Raw genomic sequence first — 26,817 nt, 5'->3', positions numbered from 1 at the left:
TCACACACGACAGCACAGGGCTCAGCGCGTGGACGCCGAGCACCGTGGATTTATTTACCACTAATGAAGAGCCAGGCCCACAGCCACAGAGAGGCCGCTGAGGCTGCTGATGCCGCAGGTGGGGGGCGCGGCGCTCCTGGTGTCCGGGACCGCCGACAACCTCACGCTGGCGGGAGGGCGGGCAGCACTTTCCCAGCACACTGGCCGAAGCCGACACGGTACCCGTCCCCCTGGCAGTGTCCTGGGGCAGAGAAGGACAGGGTGAGCCACGAGGCTGCCGGGCACACTGGACACCACCCGGGCGGCCTGTGGCTGGGCCCTAGGCGGAACCGCTGGCATGTATTTCAGACAGAAGAATCACTCTCCCCAGAGGCCAAGCGGAGGCCGAGCGGAGGCCAAGCAGAGCCACGGAGGACCACGAGGAGCTCCAGGCACGCTCTGCCGCCTAGGCCCCTCCGAAGCACTGGCTCCGTGGCTTTCCTGACAGGGGTCACCCTCCCCGAGTGGGCTTGGGTTCAAAGGCCAGGCCTGCTAATTGGCCAGAGGCCACACGGCTGGACTCCCAAACCTGGCCGCTCCACCTGCTGGCCGTGGGTCTCCCCAGAACCCTGTCTCCTCCTCTGTGAAGTGGCTCTGGGGACAGTACCCACGGCGTGGGGCTGAGCTCACGTGCAGGAAACAGGACAGGAGCCCGTCCTTGCCTGGATAGAGCCGGCGCCTGTGGCAGTGGCCACGGGAAGTGGTGACCTAAGCCTAGCCCCACGTCTGCAAACGGCAACAGCAAGCCTTCCGTTGGGGCCGCCAGCGTGATGCACATCGCAGAGTAGATGTTCAACACACTTGAGCCTCAGCACCCCGATGCCACCTCCACAGAAGTGGGGGAAGGACCAGGGGAGGGTCGGGGGGGCCTGTCCAGACCCGGCTAGAGGGGCTGCGCGCGCTCCGGAGAGGCCAGCGTGGAGGAGCTCAGAGGGGAAAGGGAGGAGCCCTGAGCTGGGATTTGAAGGGTGGGTAGGAGTTCACCAGAAGGGCACCAGGTGACCAGCACCGCACAGGAATGGAGGCCCAGGCCAGAGGCAGGTGCTGCCTGAAGCTGCCGTGGGGCCGAGAGCCTGGTTACAGGAGCTCTGATGAGCCGTGGTGTGGAGCTTGAATCTCATCCTGGAGCCCCCCAGGGTCCACTGGGGACTTTCAGGCCAAACGGTGACACATTCCAGCTACAGTTCAGAGAGAGCCTGGGCGGATGGAAATGCCCAGAGTTGTGAGTGTCAGACTCCCCAGACCCCCCAGGCCCCGGGCCGCAGAAGCCAGAGCTGGGGGTGGGAGGGGCCAGCGCTGGCTCTGGTGACTGAGGGCTCCTGCAGGACTGCTCATGACCCTGAGGTACAGAAAAACACCACCAGACTCCCCCGCCCCCCACCTGCTGGAGAATCCGGGGCTGGGCCCTCTGCTGCCCCATGTGGACACCAGGACACAAGAGTCCACCAGGAAATGTGTCGAAGCGACTAAGAACAGGAGCATCTTTAAAGGGCCTTCCTCTCCGCAAACACTGACCCACCAGCCTCCTCCCCTGGCCCCAGCCCCAACCCCAACGCTCAGTCCATCATGGGCCCCCGGCCCTGGAGCAGGACAGCTACCAGTCCCACTAACGCACAGCCTGCTTCCTGGACACAGATCCACGATCCCATCATTTCATTTCCCGACCGGCCACCCCACAGATGAGGCTGGCCACATCCTCCCCATGTCATGGCTGGTACAGCAGGTGGCCTAGATGGCACTTCTCATCCCCAGCACTAGTGACATCTTGGGCCGGGTGTCACTCACTAGTGAGGGCTCACCATGCACGGCCACCAACCAAGATTCTCTGCGGACATTGCCAAATGTTCCCTGAGGGGCAGAGCTGTCCAGGGGATGAAAGCAGCTGCAACCCGTGGGGAGTGACCCCAGAGCCTTCCCAAGCCCCCATGATGCTGGTTCCAGGTCTAGAGAGGAGCAGCTGGGGGCATGTGTATCCCCGCAGGGACAGAGGGACCCAAGAGGGCAGGGTCAGCCCCCCACCTCCCACCAACTGTAGAAGTGGACAGTGAAACATACCCCTCTTCTTTGGAGTATGAGACCTGCATCCTGACCTCACTGGCCCTTCCTGACCCTCTGCCCACCCCCCAACTCCATCCCACCCACGCAAATGCGAATCCACAGCTGCAGCCCAGCTGCCCAGCTTCCTGGAATGCCACTCCTGCCAGCGCCTCCCTTCGCAGAGGAACCCCAGGGACCCGGGACCAGCCCCAAGTGGCAGAGCCAGGCTGGAAACCAGAGGTCTCTCTGCCACCAGAGCTTCGGGGAGTCCCAAACATGTTACACCACTAAACCAAACTAAGGAATTGATTGGGGAAAGCAGATGGGGGAGGCTTGCATTCGTGGGGAGGTGAAGGTGGTGGGCTTTGCATCCCAAAGCAGTCAGGGGCATTCCACCTGCTAACCATGGTTCTGGTCCAAGTACTTAACCCCGCAGGGCCTCCAAGGGCTTTTCTGTAAATCAGAACAGCATTGGGGGAATTCAATGTGGTGATGTGTGTAAAATGATGCGCACGGCTCCTGGCACATGGTAAGTGCACAGTAAACCATCGTGCTGCTGTTGTGCTCATCATGGACCTTTGTATCTTACGTAAAGATTACTGCTAAAGAGCTTCTGGCTCAGGATGGAGCTCTGATTCCACATTAACTTTCTCCTTCTCTTATTCCTATGGAAATGGCCCAAGAAATATAAATACCAGGGAAGAGTCTACATCAACAACAGAAGGAAGCAAAACTCCTGAAGAAGATGGGGCTGGAGGGGGTGGGGTGGCGGTGGCAGGAGACACGGAGGGTGAGGAGCCATGGGATACGGCCAGAGGGCAGGCCGGGCAGAGGACCCACGTGCACGAGCACCTGTACTTGGCACTGAGCATAGGAGGCCTCTCTGCCCAAAATGTTGGCCAAGGTGAGAGCACAAGAATAGATGCCACTGGCAGGGCTCACAAGTGTCAGGGAGTCAGCGAGCAAGAGCAGAGAAAAAAGAGACCCATCTTGACTCTAAGGGCTCCACGGGAGTCATGTGGCTCCCCTGATGGGGCTGAGACCCCTCGCACAGCCACCCGGGCCACCATCTAGGATCCCGGACAAGAGGGCTGCTGCGCCCATGCCCTGTCGCTCCCGTCAGCCTTGCACAGGGACCAGGCCAAGGAAGAGCAGGCCAAGGAAGCAGCCACGTTGGGATGGAAAGCAGGTGGACAGACCTGCCCGAAGGCACCTGCGCAGTGGTTGGGGGTGGGGGCAGCCTCGGGGAACACACGGAGAGATGTTTGAGTACCGTTTCCAAATAACTATGGATCCCGGGTCAGCCCAGGTGGATCAGCGGTTTAGCGCCGCCTTCAGCCCAGGGCGGGATCCTGGAGACCCAGGATCGAGTCCTGCATCGGGCTCCCTGCATGGAGCCTGCTTCTCCCTCTGCCTGCGTCTCTGCCTCTCTCATGAATAAATAAATAAAATCTTGAAACAAACAAACAAAAAACCACACAAATAACTGTGGATGCCAAGGAAAAAGCCACCCCTGAGCACAACTACCAACCCATCAACCACCAGACAGAGGGTGAGAAACGTCCACGCAGGGAGCTGCGCAAATGTCTGCAGAGCAGACGCCTCCTCCAGGTCCCGGGCTGAACGCCAGATGGGCAGAGAAGGCAGGCCTGGGGATGGATGGGAGGCATCCAAGTGCTCAGAGTCTTGTTGGAGCTGAGGGTTTACCTGCCTCCTCTCCTGCTGAGCACTGCGTGGTTGGGGGACTTGGAAATGAGGGTCACGCTGTGTCACAGAAGGACAAGGTGACATGATGGTTAAGAGCATGGACCCCCGCAGTGCAGCCACCTGGGGTCAAATCCTGCTCCACCCTTTACTATCTATGTGACTGGGGAGACATGAATCTTCCTGGGCCACGGTCGCCACATCTGAAATGTGGGTATGAGCAGGGCCCCTGCCCTGTGGGGAACGTGAAGTGTGTGACAGGTAAAGCACCTGGAAGCGTCTGGCCGACGGAATGTGCTGCCCGTGTCAGCGCCATCAGGACCTCCGAGCGCCCCATCACGTTCCTGGGGGTAAGAGACAGATGTGGGGGCAGTCCCCATGAGGGCAGAGCTGGGAGATGATGAGGTGGCATCTGAGCGGCATCAGCTTGAACGGGGACCGGGCCACAGGGATACAGAGTGGCTCCCAGCCTGAGTCAGCTCAGCAGGGCCAGGTGCCCTGCAGGTGGTGGCAGGTGAACCCAGGTCCCACTGCCCACACCACATGCACGCACTCCCTCCTGCCGGAGCCTACAGTGGGGTCTCCCCTGCACCCACTCCCTGCAGTTCCATGAAAGTCTCTCTTCTTTATCTATTAACATGCAACCCACACCTCTCCCATGGCCTAACTCTCCGTCCTGGTCTGGAGATTCCATGAACCTGTTCCCATGTCCCTCCTTCCTTGCCAACATTCGCTGCTGCTGACCAAGGAACTGCCTTTCCCGAGTGTCTCTGCCTCCATAACTCCTTCATGAGCAAGGCACGCATGACTACCAGTAAGCGGCCCTCATGGCCTCTCGCATCCTTCTCCCACGGTGGGTGGCTCAGACGCCATGGTCACAGGAGCGGCCTGAGCACCAGGCTCCTCTGCCCCAGCCTGGACCACTGCCCGCCTGAAACAGCTTGGAGGGATAGGGGGCCCAGGACAGGGACAGAGAGCTGAAGCCAGAATTCTCTCTTCTCCCTTCCCATCTCCCTCCCCAGACAGAGCTTCAGAAAATGCTTCGGGGCTCAATGCTCCAGCACTGAAGGAGGGCTGAGGGTCTGCAGCAGGGTCGGCGAGCATCACAGGAACCCTGGAAATAAGACTGGCTCCAGAGAGGACCAGGGCTCCAGAGAGGACCACGGCCAGAGAGGAACATGGCCATGGAGAGAACTGCAGCCATGAAGAAGACCAGGGCCATTGAGAGGACAATGGCCATAGAGAGGATCATGACCATGGAGAGGACTGTGACCACAAAGAAGACCAAGGCCACAGAGAGGACCATGGCCAAGGAGAGGATCATGGCCACTGAGAGGACCATGGCCATGGAGAGGACAGTGGCCACAAAGAAGACCAGGGCCACAGAGAGGACCATGGCCACTGAGGACCATAGCCACAGGGAGAACCATGGCCACAGACAGGACCAGGGCCATTGAGAGGACCACAGCCACAGAGAGGATCATGGCCATGGAGAGAACTGCAGCCACGAAGAAGACCAGGGCCACTGAGAGGACCATGGCCACAAAGAGGATCATGGCCATAGAGAGGACTGTGACCACAAAGATGACTAAGCCACAGAGAGGACCATGGCCACTGAGAGGATCATGGCCATGGAGAGGACTGTGGCCACGAAGAAGATCAGGGCCACAGAGAGGACCATGGCCACTGAGGACCATAACCACAGAGAGCCATGGCCATGGACAGAACCATTGAAAAGACCATGGCCACAAAGAGGATCATGGCCATAGAGAGGACTGTGACCACAAAGATGACTAAGCCACAGAGAGGACCATGGCCACTGAGAGGATCATGGCCATGGAGAGGACTGTGGCCACGAAGAAGATCAGGGCCACAGAGAGGACCATGGCCACTGAGGACCATAACCACAGAGAGCCATGGCCATGGACAGAACCATTGAAAAGACCACGGCCATGGAGAGGATCATGGCCACTGAGAGGACCATGGCCACTGAAAAGATCATGGCCATGGAAAGGACTGCAGACACAAAGAAGACCAAGGCCACTAAGAGGACCATGCCCACAGAGAGAATCATGACCATGGAAAGGACAACGACCACGGAGAGGACCATGGCCACGAGGAAGACCTGAGCTGTACCCCAGCTCTCCCTGAGTGTGATCCCAGCAGGTAACCCAAGCTCTTTGCTCTGTAAATCGGGGTAGCAATTCCTTGCCCAAGGGTTCCTGTGAATGTAAGACAGAGTCAGGGAGGCATATGTGCTTCAACATGGTTGGTCCCTGACAGGTTCTCAATAAACTCAGGGAAACTGGAATTAGGCTGTGACAGGGCTGTGGGACCAGCAAGGGCAGTGGGTACTTCCCGACCATTTGGGGTACCCTGTGATGCAGCCTGAGCTCCGCCTGCCTCTTCTCTACCAGCTCCACTTCACCTCATCAACCAACCACCGCACAAGTCCTACTGTGTGGCTGGCACACAGTCAGCCTGCAGAGACGTGCAGGGCCTGGAGCCTGCCCTGTAGGCACCGTGCAATCGGCTGCACAATGACCCCAAAGACCTCAGGCCCTTCCTTGGCCCTGGGATCGTGACGCTTTTCCAACAGAGCAGTTTTTGCAGGTGTGAGTTAAATTAGGGATCTTAGATGTGGAGATGACCCGGGCGGGCCCTAAACGCCACCGTGAGTGCACGACAGAGACAGACAGCTGGGACAAATCTGCGTGAGGACGGCCGAGCAGGCTGGGGTGATGGCTGCTAGGCGACTGACTAGCCAGTGGCAGAGGCCAGAACGGGTCCTCCCCTAGAGCCAACCCATGGGGTTCAGACATCTGCCCCCTGGGAGAGAATAAGTTTCTGTTGTTTTAAGCCAGCAAGTTTGTGGCCATTTGTTACAGCAGCCCGAGGAAGGAATCCAGGCTCCTAGCTGAGCTAGGGAACACACATGCGTACGATGAACCCGAATTCGGTGTTTTAGATGGGCTGCTGCTGTCACCGACTGAGTCTACCTGAGTGACCAAAGGGGACCTGGTGTGGGCTGAGCGAGATTTAAGTCAAAGGCATGCAGATGTTAGATGGGGCTCAGCGGGCGGAGCAGAATCAGAGGAGCAGCAGGTGCGCATTAGACGCAAGAGGCCATAGGGAGCCAGGAGGCAACCTGGAGCAGCAGAGGGATGGGAACACAGCCTTGAAGGGCATCCTCCAGGTGCCCTGCGCAGGATGGACCACAGGGGCCCGGCACAAGCTGGCAGTCCAGGCACGGAGGGGTGGTGGCATGGGGCAGGCAGCTGCAGAGGTGGCGTGACGCTTTAGAAGGATGTCAGCAGGCTGTGAGAGTGGAATGGGGCCGAGGTGCCAGCCCACAGAGTAAACAGCAGCACCAAGACGGGGCCGGGAAAACAGGGTGGCAATATGACACTCAGGAGTGGCGTGTGGGTCAGCAGGCCGAGAGCAGACGTAGAGTGCGGGCATGGAGGGCTAGGGCAGGTGTGCATTGCATTCTAAAATGTGTGTCTGGAAAAATCCACAGTGACGACAGAGAAAACAGTCTGTCACCCCATCAAAGGGGTTAGGAGTCAGGGTCCCAGCATAAGCCACCTGGGCGGGGACCTCGGTTTCAGCACCTGCTGGCGGCAAGTCCCCAGGCAAGCAGTTGAACCCTGCCAGGCACTCCTGAAGCCCAGACCGTGCATTTGTCCCGTTCACGACTGGGACCCCACAGTGGGACTCCCAGCAGGTGTGCGGGCATGGAGGGGTAAGCCGGCTCCCCTCATCCTCACAGCCACATGAGGGTCAGTTCTGTATCACTGACTCCATTTTAAAAATGAGGAACTTTAGTCTCAGAGAGCTCGATAGCTTGGTGAAGGTCACACGGCCAAGGGGCTCTGGGGCAACTTGGGTCTGACTGTGAAGAGGGCGCTGCTGGCCACCACGGGGCCTTCCCCCGAGTCACACCATATAGCAGCCGGAATGGCCCCCAGAGAGGAGGGGTACCCTCACCCCCCGAGAACAAGCTGCTGGGACACCTGTCACTGGCTCGGCCGGGTCAGAGGACTCGGGCCTCCACACCGCAAAGCCCAGAACTCCGGGAGCCTGCGGTCACTTTACAATTTTGCTCAGAAGGGAGACACAGCGGGACTCCCGTGGGCTCTCTGGTCTGGTTCAGAGTCCCTGGTGGCCAAGGCCGGGGGGAAGGTCACGAAGCGCAGACACGGGCCTGGGAATGCCAGCACAGGGACGAGCTGGACAGATGGCTTCTTGGCCAGCCCATAGCGCCACGCGGTCATAACAGAAGGAGCGGGACGGAGCCCGCGAGGCCTGGCTGCCCTCACCTGTTATGACGACTTCATCTCCATCCAGCAGAAACCTCCTGGTCTGTCCGTTCCCCAGCTCGATGGCCTTCGTTCCTCTCCACGACAGCTCCAGCATGGAGCCGAAGCTCTCTGGCTCCTTCAACACAGGAAAAGGAAGAAAGCCTTGCGTGTATTCACATGTTGGTGAGTGGCAGCCATAGACTGGATGCTTAGCAAAGCCTAGGAGCCCTGGGCAGGGACAGGGTGCCGTGCCCCTCAAAGACCCTGCCTCGGTGGGACCTCGGCATGGTGCCCTCCTTGCTTTATTCGGGACTCGGGGAGTGTGGAACCGTGTACCCGGGCTCCTGCCGGCCCTGGGGGCTGCAGTGTATCCAGATGGTGCCATGCCAGACACCCTTCCACTGGGAAGAGATTTCCCATCCACCAAGAGGCTGCGGTCAGGACCTTGCAGGAGGTGCTGGTACACACACCACCCCAAAGCCACCAGCCCCTAAGGTTCTGTGACCCTACCATGGGCTTATGGTGGCATGGGCGGGCACAACAGTGGCACCACCTCATTCTGGGGGCTGCCCAGCAAGAGCCAGTGACAACCAGGCTCCGTGGCCGCTCCCTGATTCCCCCCACACACACGTCACTCTGACTGTCCCCTATACAGACACATGTGGCCTCCCATTCTGACAGTGTCTTTAGGTCTGGACCTGGAAGGGAAGCCCCGCATGCATCCCCGCGGGTCAGGGTCCTAGGATACATCCACCCTGGGTGGGAGGTCCCTTGTGGACGACCAGCTGAGGGCCTTTAGGTCTGTGTGTGTTGGGGGGGGGGGTTAGCTGGCTACATGGGCAGTGTCCAAGGCAACCAGACACTCACCGGCCCGCTGATGGTTCCAGAAGCCAACAGGTCCCCTGGCCGAAGGTTGCAGCCATTGACGGTGTGGTGGGTCAGCTGCTGGAGCATCGTCCAGTACATGTACTGAGGGCAGGGACATAGAGGGGACAGGCAAGGTGACTGACCCCAGCCTCTGGGCTAGCAGCTCCCATAGCCGCTCGGGACAGACAGCGTCCCCAGGTGCTCTCCCCACCAGCTTGCCCCCATTGCCCATGGCAACCACAAGCTGTCCTCCTGGGGTCACCCAGGGTCCTCCCCTCCCTCCCGGCTGTGCACTGGCTATGACCTCAGCTCCTCTGCTCCTTCAGGCGTCCCTAACCCGCCTTCTCCAGGAAGGCAGACCTTCTCCCTGCCCAGATGCTCAGTCTACAACCTGCTCAGGTGTCCACACTCACATGCTGCCCTGTGACTACCCTTGGGTGCTGAGTTGGCACGCTTTAGGACCTCATCACAGCAGAGGCTCCTCGTGGGCCAAGAGCACACTTGCATCCCCCCCCCCCCAGTCCCCACCCATTCCAGCTCCCAGGCCTTCAAGCAGATAGGGGCCACCAGCTGAAAGATGCAAACAGGATGTCCAGGCAGGCCCAGGAGTGAAGGAGCAGAAAGTGAGCTCCACCAGGGGAAGAGGAACAAGAACCGTGGCCCCCCAGACGCTCAGATGCAGTGCAAACCCACAACGTCTTAGACCTGCTGCTCCTGCAGCTGCACATCCGGGTGCAGGAAAACTCAGAAACAGGCCCCTTCGAGGAGGCCCCTGATTTCTTAGCCTAAGGAGCCCAGACGGTGTCCAGCTTGAAGGGAGACAGGAAACAGAGCTACACTGATTGAGGGTATGCTCGTGTACCCAGTAAACACGTGGAAAGGTGCCCAGCAGCATTGTCATCAGGGAGGCGCACGTGGAAACCACCACCCTCCGAGCAGCAAGGGAAGGCACACAGCAGCGGCGCCGGCCAGGACATGGAGCAGCCAGGCAGCAGGGATGCTGATGTGCTGCTGGGGTACCCCCTAGGCCAGCAGGGCCCCTCAGGAAGCTGCCTGGAAGTCCTTGTGGGCGGAGTACCAGATAGATGTGCTCTGTGACTGGTGACTGTACAGATACACACCCAGTGAAAAGTGCCCGTGTGCCCCAAAGGACGTGTTCTGGGTTGTTTCTAGGGAGTCTATCCTCACCCCCCATGGAAACAACCCGTGTGTCCATCAAGAATGGACTAGGGGGCACCTGGGGGCTCAGTGGGTGAAGCGTCTGCCCTTGGCTCAGGTCATGATCTCAACCTGGGATCGAGTCCCATGTTGGCAGGGGGTTGGCGGGGGGGGGGGCGCGGGGGCAGGTCCTTGCTCAGCAGGGAGCCTGCTTCTCCCTCCCCCTCTGACCTTCCTCCCTGCTTGTGTGCGCTCTCTCTCTCTCTCTCTCTGTCTCAGATAAATAAATAAAATCTTTAAAAAAGAGTGGACTGGGAGAACCAGTGGTGGGACATCTAGAGGCAATAAAGAAATGCCACTACAAACGGCAACATAGCTACGATGTGAGAGCCAAAGAAGCCGCGGGGAACAGCACACATGCTGTATGATTCTGTTTCCATAAAACAGAAGAACAGACTAATTTAATGCATGGCATCTCAGATTGGGAGGAGGGGGTGGTGACACTGTCCCTGGACGGGGACAGCGATGGGCAGCTGACGCCCTGCAAATCTCCCATTCCCCGACCCGGGTATTGGCACAAGAACGTGGATTTTGTGAAAAGCAATTGAGCTGGACACTTATAATTTATGCATTTTCCTCCGTGTGTGGGATGCTTCAATTACAAGCTCAGTTCAAACACAGATAAATCACTGGGACCAATCCAGCCCCTGCCAGGACAGAAGCAGCAGGAGACCGGACCCTTATAGGAACATCTATCGTTTCCCCAAGGAAACCACTGGTCACGTCTCTGCATCTGGAGGAGTCCCTGTGGCCTCATCACCTCTTTAGAAAGGAACAGGGCCACAGAAACTCCAGGCCCAGGCATGGGCCCATCCCCATGTCTCCACATCAGTGCAAACCTCCCGTTCCTTCCCAGACGGCCCTCCGTCTCCCAAGCTTCCAAGAAGCAGCCTGCCCAACTTCCACGCTTACCTTAAAATTGGACTTGCATATGGTCGCTGCCTGGCTCATTCCTTCTCCTGTTGGAAACACAAGCAGCATTGACAAAGGACCTTCGCTCCATTCATCCAGGACGGGGGGTGGGGAGGGCAGGGGGGACTTAGGTAATGGGTTTGGTGGCTGAGGCTTGCACTCGTCCAAAAGCATTTCATGTACGGAGCCCACAGAACGGTGAGCTCACAGCTCCTCCCGCCCAGAAGTGATGACCGGGAGACGTGCACACGTTGACACCTATAAGCCACCCCCCAGATGTGCAGCGTCCTGCTTTGTGATTCACTGCAGCAGCATTAACTGAACAGCTACTACAGGTAGGGCATAGGCCACTGCTGTTCGCTTCTCAACAGTGCTCACACCGCGACAGCCCTTTACTCCCCCAGGGCACGGGGCCCTGGCGTCCCTCCAACAGCTGCACAGAGCAGGTGTGCTCCTCAGCCCCAGACAAGGTCGGCCCTCGAGCCTCCTCCTGCCTACACCCATCACCCGGATCCCAGAAAGGGCTGTCAGAACTTCATATTCAGGACTGTGGTGCAGAGGGGGTCTTGGAAGCCCTCCCTGCACTCCATGCTCCCCTTCTAGGTCTTTCTACAACTCCGGACACCACATCTTGATAATCTCTCCCCTTCCCTGACAGGACATACGGCTGTATGTCTCCAGGCAGGCAGAGGAACCTGAGACACAAATGGGCCCCAAAGAGGGTCTGTGCACAGGAGGAGACTAGCCCAGATCCAACGACACTGGGTGCTCCTCTCAGCCTGGCCAGGAGCCCCCTAAAAGACTCGAGGTGAACCTGTTTTCCTCTCTGAGCCTCATTTTGCCACAGTGTAACATGGAAAGACAGGGCCACCACAGATGTCCAGGGGGCACCATGAAAGCTCTGAAGCCCCGTCCCCTGGTAGCATCCCACCCCCAAGGTGACAGCTCTGCACCCTTCTGCAGGAAGACCACCTCTGTGAAGGGTGGGGACGCTGGAACAGGCAGCAAGAGCCAGGGCCCCAGGAATGGGAACACCACCATGCTCTTCCTAGGTACTGGTCTGCTCTAGACCTCCATGTGAATCCATCTCATTAACCCTCACCACCACGGAGTCAAGTCAGGGCCATTACTGTCCCATTGTACAGATGACAACCTGGTGCACAGACGGGCCAGCCACTTGCCCAGAGCCCAGAGCCGAGCAGGTGTGTGCTGGGCCCCAGCCACAGCCTGCAGGGCTGGGCTCTTTACACGAATGCTCTAGCAGACCATCAATGGAGCCGAGCTGAAGAGCCTCCAGGGTACGGGGCCTCGTCTGCCAGGCTCTCAGGGCTGACCCTGCGTGGGGTGTGGGGGCCCAGGTGTGTGGCCCCGGAGCAGAGCCAGGCTTTCCAACAGGCCCCAGACAGAACATGGGGCCCAGGAGCAAGGGGTCGGTGTGTGTGAGTGCAGGCTGGACAGACTGTGTCCGAGGAGCTGGCACGGGGATTCAGGCAGACGGGGGAGGCCCCACCCAGACTCCACACATTCTGGCCCTGAGAGTGGAAAGTGCAGTGACAGGCCACAATGTCCTGCGAGCTCCGCCTGGCATCCTCAGGAGCAAAAGGCATCCCGTCCCCTCTCTTCCCTATGCAACATCTCCCCGTGGCTCCAGGCAACAGTGAGTGACACCCTCTTACTGCCCCCCATCCCCAGGAACTCAGGAGCAATTGGGGCAACGGTGTTGGGCCACATGTGCCCCTCCCCCAGGCCTGGGCATGCCCTCCACTCCACAACAGTACCTTTCACGGTGACAGAGAGGTTGATGTCGAACGTGTAGGGCTGGCTGTGGCAGAGATACGGCAGGGGCTTGGGGTCCTGTGAGGGCAGAGCACAGCAGTGGGGCCACTGGCAGAGGACTCTGGCCCGGAACCTGCTCCCCAGGCACAGAGAGAGACGTGGGGGCCGGAGCACCCACAGCTCAAGGGTGCAGAGGTCAGATCAGAGACACCCCGGAAAGCCAGCGAGCAGAGCGTAGGGGAAGCAGCAGCCAACGGGGACCGGGTGGAGGCAGCCCCACGGCCCGGCCACAGGTCCCCACGGCAGCCCCTGGCAGGGCTACCGGAAGCCAAGACTCGAGTAATCTGGGGTGATTTTAACAGGTATGTTTTTCTTTTTATGATTAACTTGGAGGCTAGGGACACCGGTAGGAATATGAAGTAAAAGAAACAAAGCTTCCTTTTCTAAATATATTGAGTTTAAAAACAGAAACTGCTTTAAAGGAAAACATCAAATAAGTAACAGGCGGTGAGGACCTCGGCAAAGGGCTGAGAGCACTGCAGGCCTGGGGAGACACGGGAGGCGGGGGGAGGACAGGGGAAGAGCAGGGGCTGCCACGGGCCCAGGTGGGAGAGGTCACGCTCTGGCTGCTGGCCCATCGGCTGGGTGGGGGGCCAGGACCTCCGTGGCCTGGCTCGAGACTGCATTCCGCCAATTGGGGCCCAGGGGCCGCCACCACACAGGACACAACTCAGGATGGGGAGATTGTGCAAGGTGGAGGCACTGGCCAGGACCCCTTCTTTTCCTGCCAGCCGGCTCCCCGGTACAGGGGCATGTGGGGGGCACAGAGCCTGCCCCCAGGTCAGACAGCACAGATGCCTGGTGGGCAAGCAGGCGCCAAGAGTATGCTTACCTGCTCCGGGTTGGGCACCACAAAGGGCATGAGGGCATCCATGGGCACCACCCACGGGGAGATGGTGGTGCCAAAACTCTTCCCAAGGAACGGCCCCAGGGGGACATACTCCCACTTCTGAATGTCCCGAGCTGCAAGAGACGGCCAGGCAGGGCTTACAGAGGACGCCCGGTCTTTCCCCAGGGCTCCATCCCCCGCCCCACCCCCACCTCCATCGTCCTGTCCTGCAAGGAGCTCTGGCCTGGCCACCCCGCCCGGGGCGGCATGCAACAGCATTCAGTGCCAAGGACAGAGTTCCTTTGAGGTCACTGTGCCAGGTCACAGCAAAAAGGATGACCAAAGGGCAGGCAGGCATTCCCCCCAGGAGGGGCTAGAGGCTCATCCTCCCCCGGTTGGGGGGCACAGATGTCCCAGGACTCAGCCGCTGGGACATGGGACTGCTTCAGTTTGTAATCTCAGCTCAGCAACGGAGTGCAATCTCCCTGTACCTCAGTGCCTCGCCCGGGAAAGGTGATGTCGCCACCCCTTGGAGGGGTTTGGCACGGGGCCCCGCACACAAGGGCTCACGAAGGTTAGCTATGATGTCTGCTTTGCGCCTGCTGACCTTATGAGAAACCCAGAGATCAGAGAGGGGAGGTAACTGGCCCAAGAGCCCTGAGCTGACAAGTCTGCGTGAAACCCCAGCCTCTGACCAGCACCGGACGCGAAGACCATCCGTGGCTTCTGTGACTGTGTCCCCAGCACCCGGGCTCCACCCAGGGCAGTGTGCACAGTGAGCCCGACCTCAGCACACCCACACCCCAATAATTACCGCTCCAGTCGTTCATGAGGACCATTCCAAAAATGTGCTCATGGGCCCTGGAAATGGGGATCGGCTCTCCAAACTTGTTCCCAGGGCCTACAAAGAAAGCCTGGTGTGGGGAAAAGTTGATTAGAATTGGGTGGCTTCCGGGGCGGCAAAGGTCGGGCATTTGCTGACCCAGGACAGGGACCAGGACTGCCACCTGGGTCCCAGGGTCCCAACCAGGCTACGAACCCACTCCAAGTTCTAAATCATGAACTGCACTCAAGCAGATAGATGGCCACCTCCGGAGAGCGGTGAGCAGCACAGGGCCAGCACACCTGGCCTCCTGACAGCCCTGGACTGCGTGCTGGCTCCACTCCCTCCCTCAGAGAGCCCCAGTCCACCCTGCCTTTCCCCTGTACCCCTGCACCCATGCACACACACCCCTGCACACACACATGCTGCATTTCAAAATCTCACAGCTACACGAGGCTTATAGAAGACAGAACTATCTGGCTGTGTACTCGTGTCATGAAAAATCTAAAGTCTGCCTCTGTGGGGGCACCTGGGCACCTCCACACCTCCACACCCCCATCCCCCCGCCCCCTCTGCAGAGAAACATCACCAACACAGCACTCAGGCACCAGCAGAATTCCAAGTCATCGTTGGAGGAAGAAGTTGGCAAAACAGTCATCAGACATATACAATCAGTTGTGACATTTGCAAAACCTGACTCACAGTTTCATTTGTTCTCTGACAGTGTTTAAACACTGCAAATAGGGCAGCCCGGGGGGCTCAGCAGTTTGGCACCGCCTTCAGCCCAGGGTCTGATCCTGGAGACCCAGGATCAAGTCCTACGTCTGGCTCCCTGCATGGAGCCTGCTTCTCCCTCTGCCTGTGTCTCTGCCTCTCTCTTTCTCTGTGTCTCTCATGAATAAGTAAAAATCTTAAAAAAAATAAATAAATAAACACTGCAAATAGTTTTTAATCAAGATACTAAAAAAAAAAAAAAAAAAACCAAAGAGCACCAATTTATCTGGAATCTTATCACCATCCAGGACGGGTCGTCTGCTCCCCACCCCACACCTCTCCACACACGGATTTTCTGGCTTTTCCCGGCTTGCTGCCCACCCCAAGGGGAGGGTGGGCATCTGCCCGGCTGCAGGGCCTCTGGACTGGCTGACCTCCCCAGGTCTGCGTGGCACCCTCTCTGTGGGGAGGCAGAGGGCTGGCTGTTTGGAAGTGTGCACACATTCCTGCCTCAGGACGGAAGCCCAGGAAACCACGTGGCAGGACCAGAGCTCAGGTGGCCCCACAACCCTTTCTCCTCCACCTGCCACCAAGAGACATCACCTAAAACCACAGGTGCTGATCGTGGGAAGCCACCCGCCACCTGCCTGCCTGCGCTTCCCCCCTGGGCCCGGCTCCACTGCGAACCCTCTGGCCACCCAGAAGAGCTCAATGTCACTGCCCCAGGAATCAGAGTCCTCCATCCACTCAGCTCCTCCCTCCCATCACTGTCCTCTTGCTTTGGGGGCTGCCCTAAGTTCAGCATCCCCCATACAATGCCCAGCCCTGCAGCATGAGGGGGTCCTCAGGGTGACGGAACTGACGACTAGTGCCAGCATCCCAGGGCTGAGACTATGGCAGGTACCGCCACGGGAGATGCTACCCTGGAGGGAGACTGTGTGGAGGGCATTCGGGATCTCTCCATGTTATTCCTCACAACTGCACATCACTCTACAGTTATCTCAAAATAAAAAGCTTAATCTAAAATACCCTGCAGCCCTGAACAGCCACGGTTCTGAGGTTGCGTGGGCCGTGGTGGCAGCAGGGCTACAGCGTCGATTCCTGCTACTTACAGTCTATCGATAAAGAACATCCACCTGCACACCATCAGTGCTACGGAAGATACCAGGCCTGTATCACCAACCAATACGTGACCTGTTTCTGGGTGTGCTGGGTTAAAGGCACCCTGTCCAACATCTACTGTTGACGTGCAGACACAAAGGCACAAGCACCAGCTCTGTCCTGTCCGATGCAGGCCATCCACCACCTGCATCTTCTCTGAGGGGCGCATCACCACCACCTCGTGCCCACAAACACCAGATGATGACAGTACAGCACTCAAGAGGTAACTGAAACAGTGAAAACATCCCCCCATGGAGGCAGCCCGGGTGGCTCAGCGGTTTAGCGCCACCTTCAGCCCAGGGCCTGATCCTGGAGACCCAGGATAGAGTCCCGCGTTGGGCTCCCTGCATGGAGCCTGCTTCTCCCTCTGCCTGTGTCTCTGCCTCTCTCTCTGTGTGTGTGTCTCTCATGAATAAATAAATAAAACCTTAAAAAAAATCCCCCAAAAAAGCACAAAAGTGCAAAATAACGTGGCTTTAAATAGTGCAAATAATACTTGTTCACAGTGTGAGCTGGAACAAGAAGGTGGAGCAGGGCCTTGTATAGTCCGGCAGGGAGCACACGTGCTGGGGACTTGGTGCAAGTCCACACATGACCCCTGCGAGCTCTGTCTGCGAGGCCCCTGGTGAACGTTCAGCAAGTTCCCAAACAGGGAGCCCGTGTAAGGATGGACCATCCCCCCCACCGCGGCCACCCTCTCGGGGGCGCTGCTGCTCCAGACACCTGCACAGGGACCAAGACCCAGCTTACCATTTCCAGCTCCATGTCCAAGAGCTTGCAGGCACCATAGACAGGAGGCTTAGCTGGAAGAGACCAGGAGAGAGGCTGTGGTGGGCGCCAGGCCACAGAACTGGCCGCATGGGTACACAGAGCAGGGACCAGGGAGGCCTGGGCGCTGGGGCCACTTACAGTCATCGGGGCTCATCTGTCCCATGGGCCTGCGGATCGGGGTGCCGGACACCACAACAGAGGAGGCACGGCCATGGTAGCCCACTGGCAAGTGCAGCCTGAGACAGAAGGCAGAGGGACGTCCAACAGTTACACGATGCAAAATAAATCTCCATTTTAAAAATTAAAAACAAAAAAAGGGGGCCCACATGTATACGCATGGTTCAAAACCAAAAGGTATTCCGAAGTGTGTATCCCACAGACACATGGATAAGCAAAGTGAGGCTGGCACATGCCGTGGACAGTGACCACCCAGCAAGCATGAACCCGGGGGGAAAATGCCAGCCCACGCCACACGGCGGGTGAGCCTTAACGACACCACGCTGGCCTGTCTCAGAGACCCAGACAGTTCCACAATCAAAGAGAGGGGTGGTTCCTAGAGCCACAGCAGAGGGCCTGGGGAGCTTCAGCTGTGCGACATGAGCAAGTTCTGGAGGTGGATGTTAGTGAGTGTCCTCAGGGCCACAGAAGCCGACACTCGCCCATGGTTCTTCCATTCTGGTCTCCAGCACCAGCACCACCGGACATGGGCACGTTAACAGCTGCCGTGCACACACGGCGCTCAGAGCCAGCTGGCAGCACCCACACCCTGAGCTGCAGGTGCCAGTGGCCAGCACCCTGCAAACTCAGCTCGGCTCACGGAGAGCAGCGTCCAGGGCTCGGCCTGGGTCACCCGGGCCTGTCGGATGGCAAAGCCCTGCTGCTTGCTCCGAGGTTTCCCTCCCCACCATCCTGGGACCCTGGCCTAGCCCATGAGGTTCAGAACACAGGAGCTGCAGGAACAATGCCAAGAGCTCTGTCTCCAGGACAGAAGAGCGGCAGAGGAAGTCAAATAGGAAAGTGCACCCCAATATCAAAATGTATGATAATGTGATTTAAAATAGCACAGTGCTGGGGCGCCGGGGTGGCTCAGCAGTTGAGCGTCTGCTTTCAGCCCAGGGCATGATCCTGGAGGCCCGGGATCAAGTCCCACATTGGGCTCCCTGCATGGAGCCTGCTTCTCCCTCTGCCTGTGTCTCTCTCTGCCCCTCTCTCTCTCTCTGTGTGTCTCATGAATAAATAAATAAAATCTTTAAAAAATAAAAATAAAATAGCACAGTGCGGTAGGAATGGATGACCCAACAATCTGGGCCCCGAGCATAGGTGACAGCATCATAAGGTGACAAACAGAGACGATAAATGTCTGCACAAGTCAGACCTGGTGGTAGGTCCCCCAGAAAAGACCTTATGGAAAAAGGTCTTGAGATGAGGTCATCCTGGATCACCCAGGGGGGGCCTAAATCCAGTGACAGGTCAGGCCCGGGTCACCTGCAGCCTCCATAAATTTCTGCCACTGGATTAGAGCAGGGTTATGGCAGTCCAGGAGCAAACAGAAACCTGTATGTCCCATCCTACATAGTGGGGAGTCCCAAGGCGGGGCACATATCTAAATCTGCAGAGTCACGTGACAGTAAGCGCTAGGAGCAAAGCACAGAGACTATCCCCAAACTCTTGGGCAGAAAAAGCCTCAGGATGACATGAAAGCAAATGTCATTTAAAAAAAAAAATGACGTGTTTGACTTTATAAAAATGTTGAGTTTCTGTATTAAGAAAGTGAGCAAAGAGACACTGCACTGGGAGAAAATATTTACCATGCGTGACAGCAAAGGGTTCATTTCTACCACACGTAAAACATTCTTTCAGATTAATAAGACGGCAGGGATTGCATAGAAAAGCTGGCAGAGATAAGGCCTGGATGAGGGTGAAAGAATATCGGAAACAGACAAGCGCTCCGCCCTGGGAGAAGGGACTCAGAGGTGGGCGCAGGGAGGGAGAGCCTGGCTTCATCACCAGACACACACACCCCTTATACTAAAGGATATCTGCAGGGTGAAAAAGGCACCTCCGTTGGCCCCCTCACAGCAAACGTCCCGAGAGGAGCCCCTTTGTTCGCACCTGCAGACAGCAACGCCTGGCTCCCCTACTCGGCCCGGAGCCTGCACGGGACCAGGGTCCGCTCTCTCCAAGCACCTGCGCTCCCAGGCCCACCCACCTTGCCCTGCCACCGTGGTCTGGTTGCTTCACTATCTCCTTCCCCATCTGGACTTTGACACACAGCTTCCTGCCTACGCGTGGTTGGTAGGACCGGCCTGGGGTGCACACCTGCCACCACGCTCTCAGTACACGCCACATCCAGAGGGCAACATGGACCAAAGGGGCAAGGGTCTGGGCCCTGTGCTCCCTGCGGGGCGTGGCCTTGATCTGGAGTTGGGAGACACCTCTGGGCCTGTCTGTCCTCTGGCAGGTCAACCCTTCTCAGCCTGTTTCCCCTCCCATGAAATGGGGCTAACAACCACAGCTCTGGAGACCCCACCAGCTAGTGTGTGGATCACACAAACAAACACGGCTCAGGCTGTGGGCTGGCTACACTTCGAGGGGTGGGCTGGCTACACTTTGAGGGATAAAGAATGTGGGCATGCTTGATGATTTTCGGGCATCGCAAAGTTCCAGGTATGGAGAAGGCATGTCAATAGAGTAATAACACAGGGCTCCCAAATGAAGGAGCCTAGAGGACCTACGCCTCTGGGGATGGATCTCCAGCTGGCGTTCTCTAGACAAAGGGGCTGAGGGGCTGAGGAGCCAAGGGGCTGAGGGGTGGTCCCTCTGTGTCCAGAAGTAGTGGCATCACAGGCATGGGGTCCCCTCTCCAGTCTCTTTACCATGAGCAGGACTATATAGCTCCTGGGAAATACGCTGCTGGAAATAGACGTACCAATTTGGCATCAGTGCATTCTCCTTGCCCCGGAACATGATCCCGACGTTGGTGGCATGCTGCCGGGAGGAGTAGAAGTCCGTGTAGTCACCTGCAGAGGAGACACAAGAGATCCCGGTGGTGGCCAGTAGCCCAGGACACGGACAGACCGTCTCAGAGCCCGGGACCAGCCAGGTCAGGAGGAGGAGGCAGGCGTGCAGGCTTCCCTTCAGCCCCACCCCGTGAGCGCACCCCAACAGCGCCATCCAAGGTTCTGCTAGAAATGCAACACGAGGGAACCTCATTCACAATCTGTTCTTAGAGCTCTCCTCTGAGAAACAAGGAACAAGGAGCCAAGACAGCCTGAGATAGACAATGGCCACTCCACCCCTTCCTGGGCTTCTCACGTCACCACCCACAACCCAGGGCTCTGCTCCCCACACCTTTGCTTCAGTGCCGTCTGCCACCTGCATGGCTTCTCGCCTCCACTGTCTGAGTCCAAATCCTGGAAACATTTGGAAGCCCCTTTCCCCCCATTCTCTCTGGCAGGACTGGTCCAGGAGGAAGAGGAGGGGAAGAGGAAGAGGTAGAGGAGGACAACAGAGAAGAGGGGGAGGAGGAGGAGGGGGAAGGGGAGCAGGAGGAGAGGGAGGAGGGGAGCAGGGGGAGAGGAAGGAGGAGCAGCAGCTACCAAGGGGTGTCAGGCTCTGACCACATGCAGCGTGACCTAGCTCTGTGCTCTGTGCGCTTCAGCTGCTCTAACCCTCCGACCTGAGGATGGGGTAAGTCGTGATTCATGTACCTGTCCTCTGGAAGAGCATTCTCCACCAGGAAGGCCTCCTGGGACAGTGCTAGGATTCAGGGCAGACCCAACACAAGGTCTGCCAGGGCCCCGCAGCCCAGGGTTCTGGAAGCTTCCAGAACACAGATGCCCAGACAAACCCAGTGGGTGGGCCGGGGGCTGGGAGACCAAGGTGGAGGGCCTCCTCTGCTTCAGCTAAGGGACTTGGCACATTTGCAACTTGTTGGTTGAAACTTCTATCAGACTCCCTGTGGAGGGCTCACGCTGTGGCTCTCAGACTCTTGTCTGTGGGACTCAGACTCTTGGATGAGCTGGGAGCACTACCTGCGGCCTCCGGGACACAGTGACTTGCTGCCAAGGGAGCCAGTGGCCATCTGCAAATCTTGGCAGGTAGCAGCCACCCGGCAAGGGCTCTGGCTTTCAGATGGGCCTGGGTCAGTGAAGGGGACGGGGTAAAGCCCAGGAGTCTTCCCCGTGCCGTCGTCCCCCCCCCCCCGCCAACAGGCAGCAAGGCCTGCAGCATCCGGCCAGCCATCTGGGTCCACTGAACTGCTCCACTGAGCTGCTCTGGGGACAGGGACCACACTCACCTATGATAGCTGGCAGGTGCATCACAGCAGAAGCCTGATCGGTGAACGCACTGCAACACAGAACCAGGGGCTTCAAGGTCAAGCACGAAGTGGGGTCCCTGCTCTGGACACTCACTGCAGGCTCAGCCCAAACCAGCCCTGGAATCCTGCTCAGAGCCTGTGGCCAGCACCCCCAGACTGGCCTAGGACCAGGGCTCAGCTGCAATAGCCCACCCTAGGGAGGGCATCTGCCCACAAGAGCCATGACGCCTCCTATTTTCCCCTCTAGAAAATGAGCCACATTATTTCTTCTCCGGAAACCAGACGCAGATGTGGAACATACTGATGAAGAAGGGAGTGGGCCAGGGGGCTGGACCCGGCTAGGACCCTCCAGTCCAGGCACACGAGTTGTCCCAGTCGGCCCAGAGCCCTGCCACCAACACCTGCCCAGGCAGGGGCTGGACGAGGCAGAGGCTGTCAACCTGACCACCCCACCGTCCCCAACTCCCACCCGCCGACATCCGCAGGCCCCTCACCGTCTCCGAAGCTCCGTGTCGTCTCGGAGCCTGGCATGGCTAGCGGACAGCAAGTTCTGCAAGAATGCTCTTGCTTCCTTCCAGGCGGCCTGGCCCAGGCCCATGAAGCTGTTGAGAGCTGGCTACCCCGGAACAGAGAGAGCAGATCACACATGGAAAAGCCCAGGAAGAGAGGCCGGCCACCTTCAGGGTCCCCCACTCTCAGGACTTTTGTCCTTAGCTTCCCCAGCTGCCCCTGGAACTGGGGAAAGGGATCATCCCCCGCCCCCACAACCTTGTGGGTTTGAACATGAATGGCAAAGCCCGGGAGCCACTATCTGGGGCAAAGGCCGGTGACCACCTGGCCTGGGGTGCAGCTGAGGGGGGCTGCATTCCTGCCATGGAAGCACACACTCCGTCTGCAGGGAACTAGTCCACGTGGACCCCTCCACCGGCCTCATGAGGTTTCTCAGCCATGGAGGTGTGACAAAAGGAGCAGTGTGCATTCTGAGGGCTCTAATACTTGTGTGACATGGAGAATCGCAGCTTATTTCAGAGGAGACCCCAACCAAGTAACGAGGATCCGATTCCTGTGCCCGAGGGTCATAGTGAGGATGGGATGAGAGATGTGCGTGAAACTCTTGGCACACAGGAGGTGCGGAACAAACACCATCCTCCCTCCTGAGCCATGGTGCGGGAGGCGTGCACCAAAGCCCCTGACCACTGATGGGGCCAGAGAGTCTCATCCATCCCACAGGGACATGGACCTCAGGCTGACTCCTCCCACCTGCTGGGAACACGGAAGGCTTCTGTGCATGCGAGCCGTCCACTCCTCCCTGGCTGTGTCTACAGACCCCGAGGGCCAGCACCCACTCAGCTCAGTGGGGGAAAGTATAGCAATTATTGGAAAGCCTTATCCAGAGACCCCTGGGAAGGGCCCGGCACTGTAGAGACAGACATCCTTCCCACCTAGGAACCCATGGGAGCTGCCCCCAGGCTGTGGGCTGCCAGCCTGCCCCAAAACAACCCAGCCTGACCCAGATAATATTTCTGAGACCTCCAGAAGCACTATCTCTTAACCGGAACAGAAGGGAAAGAGCTTCATCCTGGTGGCATGTGCAACAAATGCCCCTGAGATCCAGGACCTGCCATCCCAGTGTCCTACCTGACTGAACACATCCTGGTGTTTGGAGAGGATGGGCCCAGTGAAGAGGTGCTTAATGACACTGAGGTCCAGGATCTGGTCGCCAATGGCCACGCCAATCCTCTGTCTTGGCTGGGAGGGAGATAGAACAGTCAACAGGGAGGAGAGCCTTGGCCAGGCTTGGTTCTTCACCCAAAAGATCTGTCTAGTTAAGAGCCCATGGTCCCCCTTTGATGGTCCTCTAAGGAGAGGGATTGAGGAACTGCATCCTGAGCGCCGGACCCCAGCTCCCTCTGTCTCCCAGTGAATCAAGATCACCCCAGTGATCTCTGCCCCGGCAGAATCTGGAACCCTCTTTTTTTTTTTTTTTTTTTTTTAAGATTTTATTTACTTACTTGTGACAGACAGAGACATAGGCAGTGGGAGAGGGAGAAGCAGGCCCTCTCTGGGGAACACGATGCAGGACTTGATCCCAGGATCCCGGGATCACGACCTGAGCCAAAGGCAGATGCTCAATCACTGAGCTACCCAGGTGTCCCTGGAACCCTTTCTATTTCTCGGACAAAAAAAAAAACCCATGTTCACTGAATGGGAGATAAATCCCCTGGAGAGGGGAAGATGCAAGTGGCCTAGTCCAAGCCCCGTATCGAGGCACCGTCCCCAGAGAAGCTCCTCAGCTACTGCTTACATGCTTCTGCTGGTGAGGAGCTCCCTACCTCACCAAGCAGCTGGATTATTTCCCAGGACTACTGTAGGCCTTCCTGGGGGAATTTCTGTGCACGGCAGAACAGAGAGCACCCCAGGCCCAGTGTGAAGACCAGGGGCTTGAATGAATGAGGCCTGCTATGGCTCAAACAGCAGAGAGCTCAGGTCACCAGGGAGCATGAAGCCAAGCTGCTTAGAACATGCAGGGAAGTTCCTTCCCACAACATAAAATCCCAGCTTCAGCCCAGACTATGAAGGTGTCTCAAGTATTTGTCAAGGTCTGGCCTTTGTTCCATGATGCTGAGCTTTTCTGGTCAACAAGGAACCAGAGAGCATGTCTGCAGACCTGACCTCCGGGAGCCCCGTCCTGAGCTGAGATGCCACCTCTCCCGAGGGACCAGCATAACCCTTTCAGCTCCAGAGCCTAGATGTGGGTAACAGGCTGGCCTTCTCCCCGTGGCTGCTCATTTCAGCAGGCTGATAGGAGGTGGATACCTCCCCATGTACATTGGGCCCCGGGACTCTAACAACTTGGCCATCAGCTGCAGATGACCGGAGTGTCCTATCTCCGAAGCCACCGCTCCTGTCCTCACAGAGAAAGCCTCCTACATTCTACCAATCTATGAGTACTCTGAGATGGAGGAAGGGGGGTCTCGTGTGTCTTTGATCTCCAGCCCCCATCCCCCAGAGTCTGGCCCAAGTTGGGGTTCTTTTTTTTTTTTTTTTAAAGATTTTATTTATTTATTCATGAGAGACAGAGAGAGAGAGAGAGGCAGAGACACAGGCAGAGGGAGAAGCAGGCTCCATGCAGGGAGCCCGATATGGGACTTGATCGTGGGACTCGAGAATCATGCCCTGGGCCAAAGGCAGGCACTAACCCGCTGAGCCACCCAGGAATTCCCCCAAGTTGGGGTTCTTAACCATTCCCTGTGGAAGAATATGAACGAGGTAATGACTACATTAATTCACTACTGTTCCACCCAAATTATGAAGAGCTGGCCACTGGGACAGAGGAGGGGAGGCTGTGCCCTGGCAGCCAGACCAGCCCCGAGAGGCAGCCACAACCCTGGAACATCCACTGAGGGCAGGGACCGCTTCAGATGAGACCCCTACTCCCTGTGAACATGCTGAGCTTTCTGGAATGCCAGTGGGGCAGTGCGCTTTTCAGAGGGCCATGGGAAGGGGCCCGTCCCCCAGGCCTCCTTGGTGGCTGTTCGTGCACATTCTAACATGGCAACCGCAGGGGCCCGAGGTCCAAAGGCCACCAGCCACCCTCCAAAGGGCATTCACTCTCGAGTCCTTGAGAAGGCAAGTCAGAGCAAGTCACCAGCTTTCTGTGCCCCCGGGAAAGGTGAGGACATCCCTCTGAGGGCAAAGTGGGAGGGCGGTGGGCAGAGTGTGGTTGGCTAACACAGGTCAAGGGTTAACCTGCCTCATTGTATTCCCGTCCTACCAGGGAACAGTGTTAACTTTCCACATCCTTGCAATGTTTGCTCAGTCCTGGCCATTGTGAAAGCAGACATTGGCTCTAGCAGACCAGGGCATTTGCTGCAGGGAGGCCCACAGAAGGCTGGCCACATGGTGTCAAAGGTCCACCATGGGGAAAGGGGCTGACTGCCAGCAGCTTCATTTAGTAAATATTTCCTGAACACCGTAAGCAGATTCTGGGGATCTAGGGCTTACAAAGCTGAATCCAGAGGTTACCTTTAGGGTTGGAAGCAAAAAATACCATGAATAAATCCAAGGGAATCTGCTGTCCCCACCCAGGGATCTTCTTACATATTTGTCGATAAACCTCCAGTTTTCAAAGATTTCTTTCTACCAATCAGGCCATACTTACTAAGGGAGAACTCCTTTCTCTGTCCAAAGGGCTTCTTCTGGTCAGCAAGGGGAGGCCAGGGGGCCCACCCTGTAAGCTGAAAGAATTCTAGCTGGAGGCAAATTCGCTTGATTTCTTCCAGCCAGGTGGCCAGCAAAGGTGCTCATCCCTTTACTAAGCTACTAAAAATGTTGAGGTCCCCAACATTTCCTGGGTCCTAGGGTTAGGGTATAATAGCCTGCAGGAGGAACAAGCAGCCACCACATGGTGGTTTGGGGGCTGAAAACAAACCCCAGTAACTCGGAGTAGGCAGTGAGAACAGGTGCCCCAACTCCTCGGTAGCAGTAATCGTTCTCGCTCTGCTTGCCTGGGAGGGACACTTGTGGATTCTAATTTCCCATCTAATCCCACACAAACACGCACATGATGTGCACATCTACAAAGTTACCAGGCCGGATTCAGACCCACAGACACCCAGCACCAGAGGCTCCTCAAGAGATAGTGCCAAAGCCTCCCTCCACCCCCATCTCACTCCCCCTGCCCCCCCCCCCGCCCCGCGACCACAGGGCGCAAGGCGGAGGGCTGGGGGGGGGCAGGTCCAGTAGGGAAACCGCAGCCCCCCAGGGACCCCCGGGGGCCCCGCGGGCCGCGTCCAGCAGGGGAACCACGGGCCGGCGTCCTGCGTGGTCAGGCCCGGGCCACAGGCTGCAGGGCTCGGGCACCCCCCGCCCCGCCCAGAGGCCAAGCGAAGCCGCTCACGTTGCCTGGGGTGGAGAAGACGCCGTAGGGCAGGTTGTGGATGGGGAAGTCCGAATCCTCGGCCACCGCGACGAAGGACATGCTGGCCAGCGAGGAGCAGGGCCCGGCTGCGCGCCACTGGGCCCGGCAGGACCGCGCCCCGCGAGGTGCGACCGCAGACCTCGAGGCCGTCCCCCCCGGCCCCGCCCCGCGACCCCGCCCCGCGACCCCGCGGCTCCAGGCCGGCTCCCTCCCCCCGACTCCGCCCCGCGACCCCGTGGCTGGCTCCAGGTCGGCCCCGCCCTCCGGCTCCGCCCCGCGACCCCGTGGCTGGCTCCAGGTCGGCCCCGTCCCTGGGGTCCGCCCCCCCCGACCCCGCCCCGCGACCCCGCGGCTCCAGGC

At 58.2% G+C, this 26,817-nt stretch overlaps 1 protein-coding gene across 1 annotated transcript; it reads right to left on the bottom strand.

Moving 5' to 3' along the window:
• Positions 1–26,604, bottom strand: FAH (fumarylacetoacetate hydrolase). The gene is made up of 14 exons (XM_055326751.1): positions 26,437–26,604; positions 23,175–23,285; positions 22,031–22,152; positions 21,516–21,565; positions 20,145–20,235; positions 17,354–17,451; positions 17,195–17,247; positions 14,561–14,660; positions 13,750–13,880; positions 12,860–12,935; positions 11,082–11,128; positions 8,952–9,053; positions 8,103–8,220; positions 1–241 (listed from the first exon to the last, which is right to left on the bottom strand). Exons 1-14 carry the CDS (start codon positions 26,515–26,517, stop codon positions 162–164), a joined length of 1,260 nt encoding a protein of 419 aa, XP_055182726.1. The 5' UTR covers positions 26,518–26,604; the 3' UTR covers positions 1–161.
• Between the last annotated feature and the right edge of the window lie 213 nt (positions 26,605–26,817).

The sequence above is a fragment of the Nyctereutes procyonoides genome, unplaced genomic scaffold (genome assembly GCF_905146905.1).
Source record: "Nyctereutes procyonoides isolate TBG_1078 unplaced genomic scaffold, NYPRO_anot_genome, whole genome shotgun sequence".
Classification (NCBI taxonomy): domain Eukaryota; kingdom Metazoa; phylum Chordata; class Mammalia; order Carnivora; family Canidae; genus Nyctereutes; species Nyctereutes procyonoides.
The sequence above is the reverse complement of the archived record's forward strand: the minus strand, read 5'-3'. Positions and strand labels throughout refer to the sequence as shown.

Bases quoted from the DNA above. Each gene is read 5' to 3' on its own strand.
- FAH (XM_055326751.1), bottom strand. From the start codon at position 26,517: ATGTCCTTCGTCGCGGTGGCCGAGGATTCGGACTTCCCCATCCACAAC. The intron at 12,936-13,749 runs GTAAGCATACTC...CTGCCCTCACAG, and splicing joins TGGTGCCCAACCCGGAGCAG to GACCCCAAGCCCCTGCCGTA. The intron at 8,221-8,951 runs GTGAGTGTCTGG...CCTGTGTTGAAG, and splicing joins CTGGAACCATCAGCGGGCCG to GAGCCAGAGAGCTTCGGCTC.